Source organism: Nuphar pumila, chromosome 5 (assembly GCF_984573655.1).
Source record: "Nuphar pumila chromosome 5, dmNupPumi1.hap1.1, whole genome shotgun sequence".
Lineage (NCBI taxonomy): Eukaryota > Viridiplantae > Streptophyta > Magnoliopsida > Nymphaeales > Nymphaeaceae > Nuphar > Nuphar pumila.
In genome coordinates this window covers 33,638,700-33,665,486 of record NC_143253.1, presented here as the reverse complement: position 1 = coordinate 33,665,486, position 26,787 = coordinate 33,638,700, and the positions used below count along the sequence as shown (strand labels likewise).

The 26,787-nt window shown below is 36.1% G+C and overlaps 1 protein-coding gene across 5 annotated transcripts in view; it reads left to right on the top strand.

The window, feature by feature from the left end:
• Nucleotides 1-24,618, top strand: part of LOC149837329 (adenylyl-sulfate kinase 3-like) — a 30,760-nt gene extending 6,142 nt beyond the window's left edge. For 2 of the 5 annotated variants that reach the window (XM_090007339.1, XM_090007341.1), the window contains exons 2-7: nt 8,317-8,457; nt 11,669-11,818; nt 12,017-12,135; nt 12,200-12,284; nt 23,414-23,460; nt 24,301-24,618. In XM_090007339.1, coding sequence (XP_089863465.1) covers nt 8,317-8,457; nt 11,669-11,818; nt 12,017-12,135; nt 12,200-12,284; nt 23,414-23,460; nt 24,301-24,396 — 638 coding nt within the window. In that variant the 3' untranslated portion in view covers nt 24,397-24,618. Of the gene's footprint in view, nt 1-8,316; nt 8,458-11,668; nt 11,819-12,016; nt 12,136-12,199; nt 12,394-23,413; nt 23,461-24,282 lie in introns of all 5 variants that reach the window. The other 3 variants (XR_016432100.1, XR_016432101.1, XM_090007340.1) reach the window with 3 other exon arrangements.
• Nucleotides 24,619-26,787: the final 2,169 nt, after the last annotated feature.

Below are 26,787 nucleotides of genomic sequence, written 5' to 3'. Positions count from 1 at the left end.
TATAAGGCTTCTAACTAACTGTCTATATACTACAGGATCCTCTAACTCAACACTATTGTTGCCCTTATCTTCAAGTTCACCTCCATGGGGGAATTTATTTGTTTTTAGTCATCTACCAATTTTGCTTTCACAACCAAATATGAAGCATACTTATGTTGGGACAAGTACAATCCCCTTTTAGAGTAGACTATCTCTAGCCCAAGAAAATACTTCAATTGTCCCAAATCTTTCATTTCAAACATATTGGCCAACTTCTTTTTGGTCTCTTTAGTCTTTTTTATGTCATTCCTAGTGAGAATCATATCATTTATATAAAGAAGCAATATACATCTTTCAAAAGCAGAGGAAGATACAGACAAAGCAAGATTATAGTGGCTCTACTCAAAACCAAGTGACCTCACTGCTAAACTGAACTTCTCAAACCAAGTTCGAGGTGCTTGTTTGAGACCATATAGAGCTCTGCGAAGCCTACACACTATGACTTTCTCATCTGAGTATCCTTGTGGTAATTCCATATACACTTCATCTTGTAAATCCCCATTCAAGAATGCATTCTTGACATCTAACTACCAAATGTCCCATTGCTACATGGTTGCTACTGCTAGCATTGTATGAATTGTGGTCATGTGAGTCACAGGAACAAAAGTTTTCGCAAAATCAATTTCAAAATGCAGATTGTACCCCTTAGCTACCAATCTGACTTTATAACTCTCCACATACTCATTTGCCTTTGTCTTTACCTTGTACACCCATTTGCCTTTGTCTTTACCTTGTACACCCATTTGTTGGCAATAATATTTTTCTTTGGAAGAGGTTTTACTAGATCCCATGCCTGTATTATTTCAAGTGCATTCATTTTATCAACCATGGCTCTTTGCCACTCTTCCTTTCTTGTTGTTTTTGCATAGGACTCAGGCTCAACATAGGAATGAATCAAGGCTGAAAACACCACGATGATGAGGTGCAAAAGACTCATAGGACACAAAATGAGACGGAAGTACAGAGGATCTAAGACTTTTACGTAACTGACCAGACGAAGAAGAGAATGATAACTCTAGATTTTGTTGTTGTTGTGCAGGATTAGTTGTCACAGGAATGAGTTGTAGATTAACCCCTTCACTTCCCTGCTCTTCCACTTAATCTAAAAATGAAATTTCAATCACACATTCATGTCTTCTTGAGTAGGTCTGACCAAACCTGTCTCCTCAAACTAGAACTTGTTCCCCTTGACTCTCTATCCTCTCTCTCTCATCTTCCATTTCTTCAAAAGGAACCAAAAAAGACAAGTCAGGCTCATTTTTTGACTTTTCTCTAAATTGACTCAAGTATAGTACATTTTCCCAAAACACAATGTGCCTGGATATCCACACTTTCTTTCCAACTAGATCATAGCACTTGTATCATTTTTGGCTCTCGAAAAAAACAAGAAAGCAACATTTGACAACTTAAGAGATAATGTGTCTCTTTATTTGTCAGCTAGCAAAACAAAGCATGCACAACCAAACACCTTCAATATATTATAGTTTAAAACTTTTTCATACAATTTTTAATGGGAGATATGCCTTTAAGTACTCCAAAAGGCATACGATTTATCTGATAAATGTTTAATTGGACTGCACCTGCCCAAAACACTTGAGGTACTTCTCCTCCAAACAGAAGAACTCTTGTTGTTTCCAAAATATGCCTATTTTCCTCTCAGCTACACCAGTTTGCTGAGGAGTGTATGGACATGACTTTTGGTGAACTACACCTCTCTCTTGCAAGAATCTTTCAAACACATAACTAATGTATTCACCACCAGATTCAGTACACAAAGTTTTAATCTTAGCTGCAAATTGACTTTCAACCATGGCAGAAAGCTCTTAAAAATTTCAAAAAGAGCACTTCTATTTTTTATAAAGTATATCCAAGTAAACCTTATACAATCTTCTATGAAAGTCGCAAAATAGGATGACCCTCCTTTTGACACAACAGGAGAAGGGCCCCATACATTTGAATGCACAAAATCAAAATGACTTTCTGACTCCCTATCACTAGACTTGAATGACAGAACATGACTTTTGGCCAATCTACAACTCACATAATCTTTAACATAATTTGACACAACTAGCTTGGATTTTCAAAAGTTTTTTAGGACACTAAACTTTGTAACCTAGAGCTGAAAGTATGCCACAGTCTTTGGTGCTATAAAACAGACTTATCCAAAACTGAAGCTCTATATCCGATTCTAATCCAGGTAGTACAAATCTCTTTTTCTATAACTAATCTTCTTCCTTGACAATTGATCTTGCACAACACAACCAATAGAGGAGAAGATAACACTATAATTAAATTTGATAATTTGACCCACAAAAATAAGGTTCATAGCAAGATTAATTTTACTACCAGAATAGGAGTCACAAGTAATTGAACCTACTTTGGAAACAGATATAGAAAAACCATCTGCAGTGCAAAAAATGTCACTACAGGGATGATTGTTGTCTAAGATAGACTCATGAGGGGTCGTATGACATGAAGCCTCAGAGTCTATTAGCAAACCAAAGGAAAGACCATATATAACTGAGAAAGCAGTACCAGAGGAGGAGGCAGGAGTGACAGAGGTAGAAGGGTCAACGACTGACTGAGCAAGAAGCTGTAATTGCTGGACCTGATGTTCAATCTCCTGTTGCACCAGCTCTAGTCTCTAAATCAGCCCACTATCTATCACTTCACTGCCAACTTATAATGAATCGCCCAATTGCCCATCCTTAGGCATTACACCCTCACTCTCAGTAGAAACTGCATATACACCACCTTTCTTTTTTTTAAGAATGAGATAATAGTATTGTCGTGTAGTGCTGGATCAGTTTGGTTCTGATCCAGACCCAAACTGTGATTGCGTATTAACGTGCTTACTGGGGCACAACTGTAATATTGTATTTTGTTGTAGGACAATCATGCCCATAACTGAATTACCTTGTAACCTAATACATAAATATATTACAGCATGTCACGAAAATGTTAAGAAAAATCATGAACCTGTGTAGCCCCAACGACTCTGCGTATTCTTCTTCTTCTACCTTTTTTCTTCTCTCTCTTTCCTCTGTTGAAGATCAGGTTTGGTGCAAACTCAAGTTCTAACATGGTATCAAAGCAAGGTTGGATCTAGGGCTCGGCATTGCTTCCAAAAGGTATGACCATAGAGAATATCTGATTTCGGTCAGGAAAGTATTCTTCTCTCTGTTTTTTATTTTTCCTCTCTTCTACAATCTATGCTATCGTGTTTTCTTCCAAAAGGACGACAATCCCTTTTTCTCGTCCCCATCCCTTCTTAAAACTTCTTTCTTGTTTTCATCTGAAACACGTGTTTTCTCTTTAAAGGCATGTTATCTATTGCATTTTCATCTTGAAACCCTAATCGTGACCCATCTTGAAACTCATCAATTCTGTTTTCTTTTTAAATCCTCATCGTGACCCATTTTCTTGAATCGATACTATGTTCCAAACAAAACTCGTGATTTCCTTTTCTTAGAGTCTGTTCTCCTATTCCCTCATTTCAAAACTGATCGCTGATTCATCTAAAAACATGATTCATCGTGATCTTGGTTCATGCTAATCGAACACGGCAAAATTTTTTTTAAGCCTATTAATGCTAATCGAGCACGACATGATCAGGTGGCTTGATTCATGAATATCGAATTGATATTTTGAATATTTACGTGATCTGATATCTGTCAAAAAAAAAAAGATCTGAATTCTGTTATGATCGGTTCTCTTCTGGACTGAACTTAAACAATCACATTATCTTGCAGTTTGATTAGTCATTCCATTGATCCCCTCTTAGAGTATTTTCTACTTTATATTCACGTGTCTCATAATCATGGATTCTTCCTCAACCCAGTCTGGTTTGTCATCAAACTTCCTTGGCCAACTTGTTTCTAAAAAATTAAATAATTTCAATTTCCTGACTTGGAAGAGACATATCGGTTCGTAATTCAGAATTCACAGTATGGAGGAGAAAGGATCAGGCGGTTGTGGCATATATTACTTCTACTCTTTCCCAAGAGGTATTAGTGGGCATTCCCGATGAATGCTCCACTATGGAGCTATGGCAGAGGTTGGCGCAAACCTATTCACAGATTTCAGAGGCCAGAATCCTACATTTGAAGAAAGAATTTCAGCTCTTAAAGAAGGAAAACTTGTCAGTCACAGAGTACATGAATAAAGTCAAGACCATCACTGATCAACTCGCCATGGTGGGCTGTGAAATTCCTGACAAAGAGAAAGTTCAACAGGCACTAAATGGTCTTGGATTTGATTATCACATGTTGGTCACATCCCTCTTATGTCTTCCTTCTTTACCAAGTTTTGAGGATCTTTGCGCGAAGCTATTACAATATGAAGTTACTATTCGAGGAGAAGAGATGCACTCCAGTCACCATGATGTATCGATTACAGGGATGATGTCAGGACGAGGACGTGGAGGCTTTCGAGGTGGACGTGGACAGGGAAGGAATAGTAACATATATCTCTTGCACTCCTGCACATGCCTTGACATAACTAACTTTGACCCACCTAAACTACCAACAAGCACCAAATATTGCAACCTAAAGATAGAAATATAACTTAATCTTTGATGCCACAAGACACTCATCCACAACTGCAACTCTTAGACTAACCCCATGTCTCCTTTGTGAACTGATATCCAACCTGACCAGGTAATACAAGTTTCCTCGCCTATGGCTAACCCCAATCCTTCTTCGTGGCAGTTGATCCTACACAACACAATCAATAGAAGAGAAGGTAATGATACAATTAAACTTGGTAATTTTCCCAAACAAAAATAAAATTCATTGCAAGAAAAGGGACATGATAAACTTATGAAATATTCAACTTACTCTTGGGACATGAATTGAGAGTAATGGAGCCAACTTTGGATGCAACTATGGAGGAGTCATCTGCAGTGCGAAAGGTACCACTGCAAGTCTGACAATTAGCTAAGTTGGACTCATGAGCAATCATGTGACATGATGCTCCTAAATCTATCAGTCATCCAAGAAGACTACCAGAAATACCTGTACAAGCAATGTCAGAAGAAGTGGGAACATAAGAGATTGCAAGAGAAGAAACAAAAAGGAGTGGCTGAGTTAAGATCTACAACTGGAGAATTTGTTGTTATATCTACCGCATCAACTCCAAAATTCGTAGCCGACTCTCACTAGAATGCTCAAAAGAACCTCCCACAAATAAGTCAGAAGGCTGAGTATTTTTAATACCATCCATTTGCCCATTTTTCTCCCTAAAACTCTTTCCATTGGACTGTCGTAGAACTTCTATTCTTCTTTTTCAATGCAGGGCATGATCACTTCATATGCCCCATTTCTTTGCAATAGTAGCATCTTGTACCACTCATGTCACCTCTAGATGCTCTTGATATAGTAATCCTCTCATTAGTGAATCTACCGATCCCATCAAACTTCATTGGGTCAAACCAAATCAATTCCTCCTTCTCCATCACAACAACAACCCCCAACTACACAATAAATTTCTTGCACAAAACCGACAATAACACAACAAAATAGCCAAAAACAATGCAAGGGACAACCAATCGCCACCATGCAAGTCACAAATCTATATCAACACCAAAGGATTTGTGTCTACACTTGATACACCCCAAATACAATGGTATGCACAATATCAGCCCCAAAATGTGAAATTAGTCTTGTCAAATTTCACGAGAATGGCTTGAATAATCTCCTTTAGACTCTCTGAACCCCTAAACTACAAATTCAATGCTTGCACAAGAGACAATATGCAACACAACAAAACCAACTCCAATATGTTGTATACTAGATGACAAGGCCTCAACTACACAAGTCACAATGTGAATCCCACAACGGTAAAATCCCAAGGAGTATACCAAGACAATCACTCATAGATCACTACACGTATGCAAGAAACACCACACAACTGAAAATGAATGGCAAGATTCATAACCCAGAAGTAACAACCAACTGCATAATCAAACTAGAGCATAAACACCAAAGAACTCGAGTTCTACAACTCTAACCAAGTTACCGCCAGCAAGAACTGTTTTCAAATGCAATAAGAACCCAACAGAATGCACAAGAAACACACCCAAGATGATTTCAATCACTTTCTAACTCAAAACGACTGGAATCGATCCCACCAACTTTAGAGACTCGGGGGTATTTTTCCTTTGAACCTAGTGATGACCCTTAGCATCAATTGACATATGTCTCTATTGGGTAGGACACCCCTAACCTATGTCGCAGGGACTCGGCAAACCGGGTGCCGCATCTGCATCGATGTGACTCGATGCGGGTGCGCGTGCGGGTGCGGCACCCGGTGTGGTCAACCCGACAATGGGTGCAGTCAACGCACCTAGGGTCATTTGTGTCTAATTTTTAGACTTTAGAAAAACAAAAATTTACGCCCGATGAAATATGCTGCTGAGGGAGGATTACGGCAATTTTTTTTGCCCTAATTCTCCCTTCCTCTCCTTCTGAAGCCTCCACTAGACCCCGACGCCGTTGCCAACCGCTCTGCCTTTGCTCTCCTCCTCATGTACGCTCTCTCCTCTCTGACTCCCTCTGCTCTCCTCTTCGACCCCTCCCCTGCACAAAGAGGGCGTAGGGAGGGGCTTAGCCCCTCCGCTGCCAACAGAAAGCGCAGGGAGGGGCTCGGCCCCTCCCCTGCCAACAGAGAGCACAGGGAGGGGGCTCGACCCCTCCTCTGCACAAATTTTATATATATATATATATATATATATATATATATATATATATATATATATATATATATATATATATATATATATATATATATATATATATAATTTTTTTTTGCCGCACCCCCGCACCCAAGTTTTTTGAAAGTGCCACACCCCCTCACCCGCACTCATGTGACATAGCCCTTAACAATGCTTCTTTGCCTCAATATGATATGGTTAATGCATGCTCTCTTCATTATTGGTATAGAAGCTTGGACTTCACTTAAATCAATAAGAATAACTATTTTTTTCTTTTTTAATCTAGGCTTATTGGAGAGGCCAAGAATATGATGACATATGCAGAAATCGAGCTTTTATAACAGTTATTAGAAATTCTTGCAGATTGTGGCAAAAGTGGTGGACTCATTTTGCCAAAGGGTTCAATCTGGAGGAACTTCATCTGACATGAAGGTTGTCCCCCAAAATGCTGAAGGGTTAACAAAATAGTTATTTCGGAACTTTTTATCAAGGATATTCATTTTAGTGCCATCTGTGTTTGGATGCGAAAAACTAAACCGTTAACTTTGTTGCATTTTATCAAATATTGAGAGTTTGCTGGCCTTGAAGCACGGGCAAAAAATAGAAAACTAGTGAAATTGCCATGGTATGCTAGTGGTTATCTGGAATAGATACTTGAACAATAACATGTTCTAAATTAGATGTAATGTTAAAGCATGTAACACACACACACACAATCAATGTATTTGCTCCATGTATGAGTTGGACATGCCAAAGACTAGTAGATATGATGTGATCATTATACAGAACACTAGTGCTAATTGGAAGATGGGATGGGCAAGATACAACACTATATCAGAATTTGTCAGGAAGAACTTTCTGGGTTAAAGACAAATTTCATAGAAGCTATGGATTATGAAAGGTAAAGGCTTCCTAGGTCCATTGTGTTGATTGTAATTGAAAAATATCCAAATATTGAATGTGCAAACTAATGAACCAAACTTACTTAGGCATTCTGCTCATTCAAGCTACTGAGATGTTCTACCTGCGACGCCAGAGAAATGTTTATGCATAATCTTTTTTAAAGTTCAGTCTATAGGTTCATAACCTCCTGATGGTGAGACTTAAGATTTATTTCATTCATCTTGTGCCATCACTTTTTTCAAGCAGTCAGTAAGAAGTGAATGAACCTACATATATGATTGAAATTCTTCGTTATTAATCAGATATTTTCAAGCTTCTCTGCCACCAAATACATGTTTACTGTCATAAAGAATCTACCAATTTTTAGTTGTTTCAATCTGTTCTTTGCCACAGTGATCTTTTCCAGAAAGTTTGTGGACCTTAGAAACCTTGATTTACCACAATATGATCAGTAATTTCCTTATCTATAAAAGGAACGACTTGGTCTATTATATTGGGTGTTGGCATCTTTCATTTGGTAAGGTAGATGGCACAGTTATACTAATAACTGCAAGGAACTGTACTATCCATCACTGAGTATTGAGCTACTCAGCAAATTGCTTCCTATGCTTTTTCTGTATTTATATCTGAAGTTCTGACAATTTTTTTCCCCACTTTAACAGGAAATAGTAGACCTTTGATGTCTACTGTTGGGAAGTCAAGGAACATTGTCTGGCAAGAATGCTCAGTTGGCAAATCTGAAAGGCAGCAATTACTTAATCAAAAAGGGTGTGTGATATGGATTACAGGCCTGAGTGGCTCAGGTTCGTTGACTGAACTTTCACACTGAGAGGATTCCAGTATCAAAATTGGCATGTGCATTCCAAATCAAAGTTTGTGGGATATCATCTGTTGCCTATTGAAAAATCTCCATTAATCTTCAAATTCCTGCCATTCGATGCATTTTGTGCTTAAAAATATAATGCTGAAGTTATGGCATGTCAGTGTTCATGCTTTGCCTAGATGATGGAACAACTTTTTTGTTGTTATTTTTACTTTTTGATATTGATAGAATGCAGTCTATGGCTTTCCATTCTTGGATTGGAACATTGAATGTGATGGCACATTAGCAAACAAGCTGACACATGAATAACTCAGTTAAACTGTCCCTTAGCATTGTGTGTGCACATGATGCTGTTAATTAATTTGTTACCAGGACTCAACCCATCTATTATGATGTTTGTGGATCTTATACGATTCACACCTGGATGCTGGTTAGACATAGTCAGATATGATTGAGTACAAATCCCCTTCTGATTAAGTAAGTTGGCCTATGTTCACTATGTGAACAGCCATTACATGCACTTCAAAATGTGTGTAACATGTGGTTTCCTAAAATGCTTGTAGAAACTATCAAGCTCATTGCTATATATATATAAAAACCTGGCCACTAAAAAGCATGCCAAACCTACCCACTAGTGGTGCAGTTGCAACTTCCGGCGAAGATTCCGACAAAATCCGGGCACGCCAAGTACTTTTTGGCATACTATATGTCAAGATCTTTCCAACGACGATTCGGATCGACGATCGGAGATACTTCGGGATGTGATCCGTTTTATCGTGCTCAAGCCCTGCATAGTTATAGACATCTGATATTTTGGCAGACTTTGTCGCCATTTTCCAGCATCGTCCAGCAACCTCTGGTGATACATCAACTATCATTGGCATCCCTAACGCACATTTAGACAATAACCTCCAGGCGCTCGTCCATTCAACCGGAAGACTATCCCGCAGCCCCATGCGAAATGGTGCATTTGATCATAGGTGGGTCTAGGTTTTAGTGGGTAGTTACAGAGATCTGGTTTTCCGGCCAACTTTGTCATTGTTTTTCGGCATCGTTCAGCAACCTCTGGTGATGCGCTAACTATCTTTAGCATTCCTACCGTATCGTGAGCCCAGATCCTCCAGGCGCTCATCTAGTCAACTAGCAGACTATCTGGCAGACCCGTGCGAAGAGGTGCATTTGATCACAGGTAGGTCCAGGTTCTAGTAGGTAGGTTTGACATGTTTTTTAGTGGGCAGGTTTTCATTCATATATATAGCAGTGTAGGTTCTTGATTACGTGCTTGATGGGTTTTTCTGCTCTTCTGGTATTTTTTTCGCAGTTCTGACCCCATAAATGTGTTGGGCATGATCAATTTACAAGGAATTCATACCTGGATTATGTGTTTTCGATGAAAAAATTATATTTGGAGCCTCGACAATTTACAAAGATTTTGGACCGTTGATTTTTTGAACCTTATAAAAACCCCATGTGTCGGAATCGAACACTTCAAGAATTGATCCCTATAAAATCAAGTACATAGATCACATCTGTACAGTCAAAATTTAAAAGGAAAACAATAAAAACCTGAAAAACCCATCAAGCACGTATCACAAGCACCTATATATATATAGGGAAATGAAAACCTACTCACTAAGAAATATTTTTATTGGATTTTCGTTGTTTTTTTCGAAATTCTGACCTTACAGATGTGTTCAACATGATTGATTTACTAGAAATGGACACTTGAATCATGCATTTTAGATGGAAAAAATGGTATTGAAGCCTCAAAAATTTATAAAAATTGTAGGCCATTGATTTTTGAAACCTTATAGAAAACCTATACATGCATCAGATCAAATGCTCCAAGAACTGATTACTATAAAAACAAGCACATAAATCACATCAGTAAGGTCAGAATTTCGAAAAAAACACCAAAAATCCAATAAAATGTTTCTTAGTGGGTAGGTTTGGTAGGTTTTCTAGTGGGTAGGTTTTCATTCTCCTATATATATATATATATATATATATATATATATATAGAGAGAGAGAGAGAGAGAGAGAGTAGGTGCTTGAACATTAGGTGCTTGCGCTATGTGCTTGATGGGTTTTTCAGGGTTTTTTCGCTTTATTTTTAAATTCTAACCGTACAGATGTGATCTATGTACTTGATTTTATAGGGAACAACTCTTGAAGTGTTCGATTCCGACATATGGGTGGGTTTTTATAAGGTTCGAAAAATCAATGGTCCAAAATCTTTATAAAATTTTGAGGCTCCAAATATCATTTTTTCATCAAAAACACATGATCCAGGTGTGGATTCCTCATAAATCGACCATGCCCAACACATTTATGGGGTCAGAACTGCGAAAAAAAGCACCGGAAGAGCAGAAAAACCCATCGAGCACGTATCACAAGCACCTACGCTCTACTCTAGATCTATGAGCACTAGAATATGAGAACTAGTGTGAACCAAGATTTTTATGGTTTTTTTTGTTATTCTGACTGTGCAGAGGGACAGGATCTTGAATCATCCAAGTTTGATGCATAAATAGGATTTTTTAAGGCTTGAAAATGAATGGCTCAGAATTTTCATAAATATTCAAACATCCAAAATCATGTTTTATTTCAAAAAAGCATGATCCAACAGTCAATTTCTTGCAAATGGACCATGTTGAACACATCTCTGCAGGGTCAGATTTGCCAAAAAAAAAACTTCGAAAATGGCTAGTTCTCATATAGTAAAGCTTGAATGCAGCCCTAGTTTTTTGATGCACTGCCTCATTTTATATTTGAATGAGATGTTATTGTGGTTTCTAAAATTTGTTAAACATAGAAACACATGTTCAAACTGTGGTAAAGGTCTTCCCACAAAATAATATAGTAAAATTCAGATTAATGACTTAAACTTGCCTCATACACATGATAATCTACTCTCATTTTTCTTTTTACTTTAAAAGAGCTTGATGATTTATGTTTTCCATTAGAGCATTCTAGTGCGGGTCTATAAGACTATAAGTCTATAACTGTTGATATAAATTGTTTGTGTGCTGCTTTTTTCTTTTTTCAGTTCATCTTTCAAGAGCATTAAAGATCATTCATGCAGAACATTTGCACCTATGTCAACCAAGTCTTATAAGACTTGCTCCATGTTCTCATTATTGAGCGTTCTGATATTTTTGTTTCCATGTTGCTGGTTAAACAAATTTCAGGTAAGAGCACCTTGGCATGCTCTGTAAGTCTAGAATTGCATGCTAGAGGAAAGCTTACTTATATACTTGATGGTGACAATGTTCGGCATGGTCTGAATAAAGATCTTAGTTTTAATGCAGAGGACCGTGCTGAAAACATACGCAGAGTTGGTAAGTTTCCTAGATGGTTCAGCCCCTATTTGTTATGATGGTTTGTTTTTTGAATTTAATGCACTTGGCAGCATGTTAGCATGGCTCTTGCATGCACTAAAATGGCAATCCAACACACTACACTTGGTGTTGTATTGCACTATATTCGCCTTATATTTTGTATTCATGGTTTCTAGATTCCGATATATCTTATTTCAGGGGAAGTGGCTAAGCTTTTCGCTGATGCTGGTGTTATCTGTATTGCAAGTTTGATATCTCCATATAGGAGAGACCGGGATGCATGTCGTGCTCTGCTGCCAGATGCGAATTTCATTGAGGTTGGCACTCTATATTAATATTTACATTGAAAACTAAGCTAGTATTGATTGTATGTCTTAACAGGTGTACATGGATGTACCCTTGGGAGTATGTGAGGCAAGGGATTCGAAAGGCCTTTACAAGCTTGCTCGTGCTGGTAAAATTAAAGGTATCTCATGGGATGTGAATTATATGAAGACACAACCCATTGTTGGGTATTCACATCAAACTATTATAAAAGGGCCTTTATAGACATTCTGATGTAATGAACAGGGAAGGTATAGCTCAACTGCTCTTTGAACTAAAGAATCATTAATTTAGAACCATAGTCACTGAATATCAGCAAGGAAATTTCTCACAATAATATAGGTTTAGTTTATAAATCTCAAGAAAATCTTGGAAAAATCTCGGTGCTTACAATTTTTTAGAACATAAAAATAGTATAAATAAGTAAAAAATAACATACTTAGTAAAATACACATATAATAAAAGAAATAAGTAAAAATATAAAAGAAAGAATAAAAAACATATTTAAGATATAGAAAATAAGTAAAAAAGTAAAACTAACTGATAATATTGCGATATATATATAATTTTGATGTTTTCAAAATATCGCGACTTTGCCTTTAATAGTGTTTTGTGGCTTTTGTCAAATACAGCAGTATTATTGCAATATTTTCAAAATATCACAGATATTTGTGAATGATTACAGTCTATGTCCATGAAATGGTAACAGTCTGATGCGTTCCTGGGTCTGAGTTAGGGATTTTAGGCAGTGGGTAGGCTCGGTTAGATCAGGGTCTAGGTCAACAATCAAATTCGGGTAATAGGGGGTTTGGTTTCAGTAGAAAACTCAGTGTGCCCAAACGACACCACAGATAAATCCCAAATTTTAAGGGATGGTTTGGGACACCTTGGACTAGGTACGGTCAAAATTTCAGGGGCAGGCGACACTGGGATAGGGCGGTACAATTTTGGTAGTGGACGGACAAACAGGACTAGGTCAGACTGGGTTTTGTTAAAAAATGTAAATGTACACACACACACACACACACACACACACACATATATATATATATAATGTAACTAGGAATAGTCTCTTTAGGATTTTTTTTTGTTGCATTTGAACTAATCAAACACATGTTGACTAGTCAACATAGGGAACCGTTGGGGTCCCAACGACTCCCTATGGCCTCCTTTACTTGTGTATAAATATGGGGCAAAGCCCCACAACAAATGTATGCTTCTTGCATGTGTTGAGATCAATAAAAATATTTATTTTTTGTTCTTATCCTCCTTTGTGGGTGTTTGTGAGTGAACCTATTTGTGGTTCTTTATGTGTGCATTTTGGTATTTTGGTGGAACTCTTTTGAGTATCCACTTTTGGTGATTTAGTGAATATTTTTGGAGGAACTCATTTCCTTACATGGTATTAGAGCTTGTTGATCAAGCTGAAATTGTTGTTGGTACATTGGGAAGCGTGCCACTCCAAATTTGAAAGTGTCGAAGCTCTCTTGCAATTTTCATTCGAAGTGCTCGTGATTGGTAACATTTTCTTGGTGGTAGAGTGCTCGTAACTTCTACCTTTACTCTCGTTCTTTTCTCTCCTCTTTCTCTATTCTTTTCTTTTGTCTTACCCTTGTAAAAATGGTTGACAATGAAAATGTTTCCATAAAACCCATTAAGCTCAATGATTCAAACTATGTAACATAGGCTTCAATTATGAAGCACCTTATATGGGGAAAAGGGTTGTGGGGATTAGTGGATGGGACTAATCTGAAACCCAAACTAATCCTTATCAAACTAGAAGGTGAGAAAGAGGTACCTCTTATAGAAGACAATGACCACTTATGAGAAAAATTGGAAGAAATGGAGGCTCATTAGTAGCGTCGACATTAAGAAGTGTTCAAGTCTTGCTAAATTCGAACATGAAAATAATTCATGGGATTATCTTAAGAGAATATATTCTCTTAAAGATATTTCACATGTGTTCAACTTGCAAAATAAGATTCAGAATATGGTTCAAGGAGATAAAAGCATTAAAGAATACTATAATGGTTTGTCCGAACTATGGGAAGAGTTGGCTCTTCTTGAACCAAAGTGGTATTGTCTGGAGGACATAGAACTTTGTCAAAATCAAATAGATGCAGAGCACTTTTACCAATTTATTAATGGATTGAAATCAGAGTTTGAATCCACCAAATCCACTCTTCTTTGTCGAGGGAAAGTCCCTTCGATAGAAGATACGATAAAAGAATTAAATATGAAGGAAAATAGGCTTAAAAAGTGAATCTTTAAGAGTGATGATGACTCGCTTGTAGCTGTATCTAGACCGAGAAACTATGTTTGTACCTACAAACCCCCACATTATAGAAAGCCAAATGATGAGAAGCAAGGCAATGAGTATGAAAGAAAGAAAATTATTTGCTACTATTGTCATGAACCGGAACATATAAGAACATATTGTTCTAAATTGCAAAAACCTTATGAGAAGAAGGTTGCCTCTGTTGGACCTCCACAAAAGTCAAATGAACTATCTATTGGAAACATGTCCTTAACACAATTAATGGAGGCTCTTCAACCTCTACTCAAAGGAGCATCACCATCCACTGGAGCCGTGGTATCTTTGTTCGGCCTTTTCGTTCCGGGTAAATCTCTTTGGCTTCTTGACTCAGGTGCCGCTTTTCATATGACACCAAATAATGATATGTTATCCGAATGTCAATAACTCAAGTGGGTCAAATGTTTTTATTGTTGATGGAACATCTCTTGAGATAAAAGGAATAGGAAATTTTGAAAACATTTCTCAAAACTCAAAAAGATTTTGTATTCCAAAAATTAGAGATATTCTTAAACTAAACCTATGTCACACGGACTCGGCTAGAGAGGCGCTGCACCCGAGTCGACACGCCCCGACACGGGTGCGGACACGGGTGCAGCCTCGGACACGGCCCGGACTCAATCAACGCCGAGTCAGACTCGGTCAACGAGTCGAGGCCGAGTCCGTCCTTGTTTTGGACTTGGTCAACATTGACTGAGTCCAAAAATATCCATTTTTAGGGCAAAAAACAAAAAAAAATTGATATTTTTATATATTTTTTTAAAATATATATATATATATATAGCATGAGTCTCAAATATAAGCCCCAGAAAAAAAACTTTATTCTTAAATATTAGCATTTAATTCTCTCTCTCAATCTTAAAAGCTAATAAATTCTCATCCACGACTACCAACACTTTTCATCCACCCCGTTTTCTCTCTTATAAAAGCTAATAAATTCTCATCCATGAGTAACAACACTTTCTCATCCACCGAGATCTCTCTCTCTCTCTCTGTCTTTTTCAAATCTAGCTTTGAAAAATTAAAAGCTTTTAATGCTTTTAATTAATGTTATGAATTTTAGCAAAACTGCAAAAGATGTTTAATGTATTTACCAGAACATGCTTTTAGTTAATGCTTTTAATTAATACTTTGATGTTTTATTCCCATGGTAGCTAAGACTCTGCCGAGTCAATGATAAACTCAGTCGAGTTTGGTTATAACCCAGTTATACTACTATTTTAACTCGGTTAGTTCAGGATCTGAGACAACTCGGAAGAGTCACGAGCAGAGTCCCTGTGTCCAAAATTTATATAGATATATGCACACACTGGATATATATATATAGCCGAGTCCTCGTGTCCAAAATTTTTAAAATTACGCCGCACCCGTGTCGCACCCGCACCCATGTGACAGAACTAAACTTAAATCTTTTATATGCTTCTTAATTATCTGACCATGGATATAATGTTTTCTTCTCCTCTCGTGGTTGTCGAGTGCAAGATCGCCAATCAGAGAAGCTGATTGGGGAAGGCCATAGAGAAAGAGGCTTGTATTATATGGAATTTTTGGAAATACCCAAAAATACATTTTGTTGCAATGTTCAGAAATTAGATTTGAATCTATTGTATAAGAGACTTGGCCATCTTAGTATATCCAAGATTCAGTTTTTTTTAAAGATGATTTTTTTTGTAATTTTAAAAATTTTACATGTGAAAATTGTATTCTTAGTAAAATGAAGAGATTACCATTTTAAGAAAGAACCTTTGTTTCTTCTCGACCACTTGAGTTAATACATTCGGATGTGTGGGGACCTGCACCTGTTATATCGAAGGGTAGTTTTATGTATTATGTAATTTTTATGGATGATTTTATGAGACACACTTGGATTTATTTTCTTAAACACAAGTCTGAAGTTTTCTCATATTTTCAAATATTTCACAATTTAGTCAAAAATCAATTCAAGAATGATATTTTCATCTTTCGCATTTATTCAGGAGGCGAGTTTTTTATCAAAAGAATTTAAAGATTACCTAGACCTATACGGTGTCACACATAAAAATCTTGTCCTTATACCCCTCAACAAAATGGTTTAGCTTAAATGAAGCACAGGCATATTATAGAAACAACAAGGACTTGATTTATTATAAACCAAGTTCCTAAAGATTTTTTGGTTGAAGCCACATTAACTACAGTTTATCTTATTAACGGAATGTCATATTCTTCCTTAAAAAATGTATCTCCTATTGAAAAACTTTTCAAACAAATCTGTGATTATTCTAAATTGAGAGTTTTGGATGTAAGTGTTTTGTTTTTACTGGCAAAAATGACAAACTCTCTCATGCTATTCTTTGTATTTTTTTAGGATATACAAATAATAAAAAAGGCTATAGATGTTTTGACTTTAAAACTAAAAGGCTATATATTTCAAGGAATGTATCATTTTTAGAAAAAGAAAGTGTTTTTTTTTAATTGAGAAAGCTAAGAAAATAAATGAGTATTCTTTTCTGTTGGATTTAATTCCAAAGATTGGTGATTGTGATATTGATGAAAATTAAGAAGTTAAAAGTGATGTGATAAGTAAAGAACAATCTCATAAAGATCAAGATTGTATCCAATATTCCAGGCGTGGTAATTTAGAACATCCATATGCTCTTGAAAAGTATACCAATAATGAAAAATAAGTAGAGATACAAACCAAATCATCTAGAGTATAAAAAATCCCTGAAAAATGTGTCCTATGAGTCATTTTCACCTAAGTATCAAGCTTACATTGCATTAATACATTCCTATATAAAACCTTCTAATTATGTTGAAGCAAAGGAACAGCCTGAATGGATAGAAGCTATGAGAGTAAAATTAAATGCCTTAGAAAAGGCAAATACTTGGACTGTTCAAGATATTCTTCTAGAAAAGAAACCTATAGGTTGTCGATGGGTGTATAATGTTAAAACCAAGATTGATAGAACTCTTAAAAGGTACAAAGCCAGATTAGTTGCAAAGGTATATTCTCAAGAGTATGGAATAAATTATGAGAGAACCTTTGCTCTAGTTGCTAGAATGACCACAACTATGACTTTAGTAGCTCTTGCCTCTGTGAAAAGATGGCCGATATATCAAATGAACGTTAAAAATGTTTTTCTCAATGGAAGTTTGGCTGAAGAAGTTTATATGGAAACACCACCTGACATAGTTATATTTAAAGGAAAAGCTCTTCGCTTGGACAAGACCCTGGATGGTCTTAAACATGCATCAAAGGATTGGTATGACAGGTTTAGTCAAATTATACTTGATATTGGATTTCAATATTGTCTGACTGATACAACTTTATTTTCTAAGATTTCTGATGCAGGTATTATTATCCTTCTCATCTACGTGGACGATATGATTGTCACTAGTAGTGACAAACAAGGAATTGAACACATTAAAAGGCTTTTAAAAACACATTTTGAAATGACTGATTTGGGTTTTTTTTAAAAAATCTTGGTATAAAAGTTGCTCATTCTTCTAGAGGTTATCTGCTTAATCTAAATTTGCTTTAGATATTATTGACGGGTCTGGTATCTCAGACGATAAGAAGGTTGACACTCCTGAAGTTGACAATATCAAAATGAAGATTGATGATGATGAACCATTTGAAAATCCAACACCATACGAACAACTAGTCAACATAAGGAACTGTTGGGGTCCCAACGACTCCCTATGGGGCCTCCTTCACTTGTGTATAAATATGGGGCACAACCCCACTACAAATGTATGCTTCTTACTATAATAAAATGGTGGTCTTCCACAAAAGCATGAGAATCTTTCCAAGAGTGTCTATTGAAAACACCTCAAACACAACCCATAAAAAGGTAAAAATGGAAGAACACACTAAAATAATAAATCTTTATTTCTTCACAAGAAATGCTTAAAAAGCATTGATACATTATTGAGGGGGATCACCTCTATTTATACAAGTGGGAGAGAGATGAGCTCTCCTTGAGAGTCGTTGGACTTAGTCTAACGGCTCTAAATATAACTGTTGGACTAGGTCCAACAACTATATCCTAGTCAAGTCCTAGTTGGGACTTGACTAGATTATAATATCTAGTTCAAAATGAACTAGATAATAAATTAAAAATAAAAAGGAAAGAAAAAAATAAAAATATAATAATTATATTATATTATATTATTATTATATATATTATATATGTTACATTTTACATTTTAACACTTTCCCTCAAACTTACAGTACAATAAGCGAAAGTTTGTTTAAGAAAAAGTGAAATTTGGGAGCAACAAAAGGTTTGGTGAAGAAGTCTGCTAATTGATATTCTGATGTAACATATGGTAGATCAATGATTCCATGTAGATATTCTTCTTTAACATAGTGACAGTCAATCTCAATATGTTTGTTGCGTTCATGAAATATCCAGTTGCTAGCAATATAGATCGCACTCTTGTTGTCACAGCACATTCTTGAAGCTTCTGTTGCTTTAGCTCCCATGTCAGCTAGCATACGTCTGAGCCAAACTACTTTTATTGTCGTGGTGGCCATGACTTTATATTCAGCTTCGGTAGAAGAGAGAGAGACCTTTTGCTCTTTTTGCATCTCTATGAAATTAAGGATTCACCTAAGAAAACACAAAAACCAGTAGTTGACTGTCTATTATTGGGATCACCTTCCAGTCAGCATCAGTATCGACAATTAAATCTAATGACGATGAATCAGACAAGAAGAGGCCTCGTGAAAGAGAGAAGTTTATGTATCTAATAATACACAAAACTGCTCACATATGAACAGATGTGGGAGCATGTTGAAATTAGCTAGTTGTGCGTACAGCGTGTGATATATCTGGCCTAGTAATAGAGAGATAGGAAAGTGCTCCGATAAGCTGTCTGTAAAGAGTGGGATCATCAAGAGGTTCTCCATCATCAATTCTCATTTTAATGTTGACAACTTCTGGAGTGTCCACTTTCTTATCATTTGTAATTTCAGACATGAAAACAATATCAAAGGCAAATTTATATTGAGATATTAAATACCCATGAGGGGAATAAGCAACTTCAATTTCTAAAAACATATCTTAATAAACCTAAGTCAATCATTTCAAAATGAGTTTTAAGAAGTTTTTTTATGTTTTCAACTTTCTGTTTGTCGCCTCCGGTGATGATCATATCATTCACAAAGAGAATGAGAACAATAATTTCTGCATCCGAATTCTTAATAAATAAAGCAGTGTCAGTCAAGCAAGTTTGAAAACCAATATCAAGCATAACATGACTAAATCTGTCATACCAGGCTTTTGGTGTCTGTTTAAGACCATAAAGAGTTTTTTCTAAACGAATAGCTTTACCCTTAGGGATACTAATACCAGGTGGGGCTTCCTTGTATACTTTTTTAACTAGATTTTCATTGAAAAAAGCATTTTTGACATCTATCTGAAATATGAGTCATTTTCTAATGAAGGTCAAGGTTATTAATGTTCTAACAGTGGTCATACGAGCAACTGAGGCAAAAGTTTTTTCATAATCGATGTCATACTCTTGGGCATATCCTTTAGCCACTAATCGAGCTTTATACTTTTTAAGAGTTTCATCACTCTTGGTTTAGACTTTATAAACCCATCGACAACCTATAGGTTTCTTACCTAGAGGAATATCTTGAATAGTTCAAGTGTTAGCCTTTTCTAATGCGTTCAATTTTGCCTTCATAGCTTTTTGAAAAATAGATAAAAGGTTTAAATTTAGTTTAAGAATATATCTAACTTTTGCGATAAAAAATTCCTTTATTTTATAAAGTTTTTCAAAAAAATTCATTTCTTCTATTTCAAGAGAGGTACCATCAGTTGTGAAAACTTTTGCCATATTTGAGTTATTTTTAAGACATTCGGATAAGGTATTGACATTTGGAGTCATATTAAAAAAAGCACTAGAGTCAAGAAGCCAAAGAAAGTTACCGGGATCGGAGAATGATGAAACATCTGCTTCAATTGAGGCTAGAAGAGGTTGAAGAATCTCCATTAATTAAGCTATAGATACTAGTGCATCTTGATCTTTTGATTCCGATCCGACATATGCAACTTTTTTTTCTTTTCTTTTTAGCTTAGGACATTGAGGCTTATAGTGGGCTCATGACAATACTGGTAAATGACTTTTCTTTTGTCAAAATCACCATTTTGTCTATCAAAATGAGGTAGCCTATAAGTGCGCACATAGTTACCCTGTTTAGACACAACTATAATGGAATCATCTTCAGGTTTTGGAGTATTCTTTTTAAGTTTGTTTTCTTCCATAGTCAGTTCTTCTATAGTATCAATGATAAATGGAACCTTTCCTCGATGTAAAAGAGTCGATTTGGTCGACTCAAATTTCGGTCTTAAACCGTTAGAAATTGATAAAAGTGTTCCATATCGAGTTGCTTATGGCGAAGCTCGATATCTTCGGAACAATGCCATTTTGGCTCAAGAAGAGCCAATTCCTCCCAAAGTTCGGATAACTCATTGTAATATTCTCTAATAGTTTTGTCTTTTTGAGTCATCGTCCAAACTTTGTCTTGCAAATTGCACATATTTGCAATATCTTTAAGGGAATACATATTTCTAAGATATTTCCAAGCTTTATCGTCATGATCAAATTTAGCAAGGATAAAACATTTCTTAATGTCAATGCTATTAATTAGCCATGACATAATTTTGGCCTGCCTTATCCTCCACTCTTTCAATTTTTTCTCATAGGTCACCAATGCCTTATTCTTCTCTTCATCCGTAAGAGGTACTTCTTTGTCATTCTCAACTTTTGTGAGAATTAGTTTTGGTTCCAAATCGGAATCATCCACTATACCCCACAACCCTTTTTCCCAAATGTGGTGCTTCATGATTGAAGCCCACATCATATAGTTGGTGTTATTTAATTTCATGGGTATGATGGTGATCTTATCATTGTCATCCATCTTTTACAAGGGTGAGAAAAAGAGAGAATAGATGAGAGAAGGAAAAAAAAGAGAAAAAAGATAAGAGATAAGAAGAATGAGTACAATCACAAAATTTTGTAGCCAAGCTTCCTCTAAATGCTTTCCTTCAAAAAAGGTCTCTTGAGTCACGAACAAGAGAATAAATCACTCTTTGCAAAAGAGGCACGAAAAACAAGATGAGAATCTTCAAGATCTAAAAGTCTTCAAGGCTCTGATACCATGTAATGAAATGGTGGTCTTCCACAAAAGCATGAGAAACCTTAAGGAGTGTCTATTGGAGACACCTCAAACACGACCCATAAAAGGGTAAAAATAGAATAATACACTAAAATAAAAAATATTTATTTCTTCACAAGAAATGCTTAAAAAGCATTGATACATTATTGAGGGGGATCATCCCTATTTATACAAGTTGGAGAGAGATGAAGAGAGTCGTTGGACTAGGTTCAACGACTATATCCTAGTCAAGTCCTAGTTGGGACTTGACTAGATTATAATATCTAGTTCAAAATGAACTAGATAATAAATCAAAAATAAAAAAGAAAGAAAAAGAAAATAAAAATAATAATATTATTATATTATTATATTATATTATTATTATATATATTATATATGTTACATTTTAACACTTATATGTGTTGAGATCAATAAAAATATTTATTTTTTGTTCTTGTCCTCCTTTGTGGGTGTTTGTGAGTGAACATATTTGTGGTTCTTTGTATGTTCATTTTGTTATTTTGGTGAAACTCTTTTTTGTATCCACTTTTGTTATTTTGGTGAAACTCTTTTGAGTATCCACTTTTGGTGATCTGGAGGGTAGACACTAGACATCCTAAAGTATACGAGGTCTAATTTGTAGACTGAGATATTTTATGGTTTGGGTTGGGTGATTTTTGGGAGTTAGGCTAATTTTCAAGGTTTGTCAGGTTTCAAGTTAGGCAGATTTGGGTCAGGTGGGTTTTAGGTTGGGTTTGGGTTAATGAAACGGTTGGTTCGACTTACTTGACTTAGACTGAGTCGTCTAAGGTCTGCTACATAGTCTAGGTCAGCTTGGGAAGGTCTGAGCTCCACGAAATTGGTCTTGGGAACAAAAAAAGTTGCAGGGTCGATATAGTCATGGGTTGCAGGAGGACCTTGGCTGCAGCCTTGGTCCACTTAATGGGCTAGACCACAAGGGCCAACTCACTAAGGTTGGTTAGAGAGAGAGACGTCCTTGGGGGTAGAGGAGAGAAGAGAGAGAGTGGGCCACGCCCTGAGAGAGAGAGAGAGAGAGAGAGAGAATAATTTATTTTCATTCATGTCATTGATAATCTCCAGCATAGAACAAGGGCCTATATATAGTCCAATACGGGCACTTATTGGCATACCAATTTACAAAGCATAAATAAATAGGAACATAAAACTAGATACAACATAAATACCCAAAAACTAAATCTAGTTGACCCTACCTGGACCAAGCCAGAAAATGGGGGTTTTCTCTAAAATTATTCCTCCCTTTGAATTGCACATTTTCCTTAGACAGCCATCAAAGCCCTATACACGTTTTTTAGAGGATTCCAGAATTAGGGGAGGGGACGCCCCTTAGGGTGGGCCCAACTTGGCCTTGAGCTCTACTTCAGGAGGGGGAGATCTACAGGTGGGCCCCCACAGGCCAGCTGCTTCCTGCTGAATGGGTCTTGGATCCAGATTGACCTGATCCGAATTATCAAAAATTGGATCCGCATCATGGTTTATGCTACTGTTATATTCTAATCAGCCTTTTCTCTGTCCTCTGGCAGCATAATTTTTCTGAAAATTGACCAGGGAGGTAGCCTTGCTACATCAATCAGTTCAAAAGTGAAAGAGGAAATTTCTTTTCCACCATGTAGCAAACTGTAATGTGTCATGTTTGGTTCAGCAGCTAGGAAAAATTTCAGCAACTAGAGTTTTAGTGGATTTTCAGTATTTGAACCACAACCTTCTTTTTTGGAAGATGTAGAATCATTTCGTCAATTGCTTAAGTTTTTTTTCTATTATTTTGCAGGTTTTACTGGTATAGATGACCCATATGAGCCACCCTTGAATTGTGAGGTACGTACTACATGGAGATAAATGCATATGCATATTGACGCAGGTTTGAGATGAAATTGGTACCCGGTGGCATGCACCCTTGGCAAAAGACTTGTGAGATGCCTCTTTGCATAGTGTTTCGTATGTTGCTTGAAGCTAAACATTCGGGACTTAGACATTTTATCACAATCACTAATTGCAAAGTGTGTAGAGTCCATGTCTTCCCGGTGCTTCACCGGTTCATGTGTAACTATCTATCTTGCACTATTTGAATAGATTGATTAAGATGTTTTTGCCATTTCTAAGTCTAAATTGCCTTTCCAAACCTTTAGTTATGACAATGTTTCCCAATAAATTTGTGGACCAGTATGCTGCGTGATTTGTTGTCTCAATTAGTTTGTCTTTTCAATTCTTTAGCCTAGGGGATCTACCCTTTTTCCTAAAGTTTCTAATGTTGGTTCTGTGTCTAAGTCGGTGCATCTGTGTCTTGCAAGAAGTATAGATGCTTTCGCATTTATTTTTGCTTGCTATTCTGTTGCCTCCTGGATGCTCCTATGCTCATTATCTCTGTACGGATGTGCAGATTGCTTTTTGCATTTGTTTGCTTGAACATTGTGCATGTTTGCACTAAAGAAAACGATGGGGATATTTGTTTATTGTCATTCACTTGGTTGCCATTTGAACATTAGTATTGGTTCATAGGTGGAAGAATGCATGATTGACTGCTTTGCTTCATGTCACATGTCCATGCATGCATGTAATCATAATGCTATTAGCCGTTACGAAATTCATTAGTAATTCAAAATCTCAACTAAATCCTCTCTTTATTCTTCTTATTTGAAGATGTAATTGTTTTCCCAGATTGTGATACATCAGAAAGATGGGCTTTGTCCTCCTAATTCCATGGCAAAACAAGTGGTAGCATACCTGGAAGAGAAGGGATTCCTCTACGCATAGAAATGGTCAGTTAACTTGTTCCATCTACAGCAGTGAGGACCATTAAAGCTGATCTTTCTCACAGAACAAGAATAGGTGGAGACCGTGTCCTCCCCGGCATGTTTGATGTCTTGTGCATTTAATTCTTCATCTCATTTTATCTTTTATTTCAAAGTTTCTGTGACATATGACCTCCTCTATTGATGGTTGTCTATATTCAAATGTTAAATCAAACAATGCTTTGGAAATGACCATCTCAATGTTTATATTCTTAGGTTACAGTTATGTTGATCACCTCAAGGTTAATCATGCTACTTGTTCAGCGCTCATATTTTCTTCTTATGCAGCTCAACGTTTCTATTTCCAGTATCTCCATACTAGATGTTCCTGTTTTATATGCTTAATTTGTTTGTAAAGCAAACGGACTCGCGGATCAAGACTCTGGCTTTCTAGGAAGGACTGAAACGGAATGTTGTGCATCCTCTGTATTATCTTTAAAACATGGTGCGGACTTGGCTATGCCTTTCCAATTGGTATTTGGATCAACTTGCATGACCCTTGGGGTGTGTTTGAATGCCTCGGATCTGGATCTCAGATCCAAGGATCTGAGCTGGCATGGGGCTGGCTGATGTTGTGTGGAACCCATGCTAGGGATCAGCTGGATCTGAAATCCCTTTATTTCAGGGTTTGAGATCCTTGAAACAAAGTTAGAATAAGGGCGATCCTCTGGTGATCGGACTAGAGAACCGAGGATCTCTAATCCAGCCATTGGATCTGAGTGATTCAAACACACATTTAAAACACACCCTTAAAGTAACCATTACTAGTAGAAAATGACCGTATTGCACAACTAATTTGATGTGTTTTCTAAAAATTTTATAATTTTTTATATTCTGTCTGTCTAAATCACAAATATCTAGATTTAAAAAGACGTGCTTCCTCTTAAATATATGACTTTTTTTGCAGAATAAACTTTGTTCTTAGATCTGTATCTATCTGGTCTAAAATAAAAAACTTATGTTTTTATAGGCATTGAAAAGTTGAGACATAATTTTATAAATTTCATGTTTTGAGTCAGAATCGTAAACCCTTCTATTGTTCTTGTTTCTAAGTTTCAAAACCAAAATAAAAACATGCTTTGCAAAACAGAACAATTGAATAATAGGTAGCTTTAGATGACGTTTTGACCCAAAAAAATGAAGGATTTTAGAAAAAATAAAAAAAAAATTATTTTTTCAACAACACTTGATTTGTTAAAAAATGATGAATGGATGTTGAGATACAACCTTGACAATGTTTTTAAAAATTAAGAAAGTTTGCATAAAATATATGCGAACTTGAGAAAGTTTGCATAAAATATGTTCAAACTTTCTTAAGTCTGCATAAAATATATGCAAACTTGAGAAATTTTGCATATATTTTATATAGACTTTCTTAAGTCAACATATATTTTATGCAAACTTTCTCAAGTTTTAAGAATGTTGTCAAGGTTGTATTTTGGTCATTCATCATTTTTCAAGAAATCAGGTGTCATTGAAAATGTATTTTTGTCTAGTTTCTTTGTTTTTTCTATATTTTTTCAAAATCTTTCATTTTTTTAGGTTAAACGTCTTTTTAAACTACTAAGTCTTTAGAGCATGATTGTATTCTTGTATTGGAACTCAAAAACAGGAACCCTAGAGAGGTTTTCGGTTTTGACTTAAAACATGAAAGTTATAAGGTTGCATCGCAGCTTTTCAATGATCGTAAAAATACAAGTTTTTGACGTCGGATCAGAGAGATACAAATTTGAGAACAAATACTATTATGCAAAAAACAATAACATATTTGGGAGAAAGTTTGCATATGTGAAGGGTAAAAATATCTTTTTAAATTCATATATTTGTGATTTTGAATATGGGGAGAATATAAAAAAATGTAAGGTTTTCAAGAAAACACATCAAATTAGCCATACAAGTCATTTTTCCATTATCAATGCCTAAATTGGATGATTCATCTAAATTCAAATAGGAGTAGATATGACGGCAGTGTTAGGGCTGCTAAACGAGCTGTACAATAGGTATTCAAGCTTGGGTCAACCAAGCTGAGTTTGAGCTGGCACTTATAAAAAAATACTTTTTTTCAAGGTTGGTGATAAATAAGTTATAGGATTTGAACTCTAGACGTGTTGAGCTAAGCTTAAACTGTCTCATTCATTTACAGGGAAAATTCATTTTTTCTATGCTGGAAGCAATCAAATTTGAATTTTATACCTATTTATTGCAAATCAAACAGTTTGAGTATGTACTTTACGTATGTAATACAAAATATATCCAGTACCAACGGGGGCTCAGCTTGTCTGGTAGCATCAGCTAGTGCACGTCACCATGTGTTGGGAAGTTACAAGTTTGAAGTATCTCTGGTAGAGGTCTG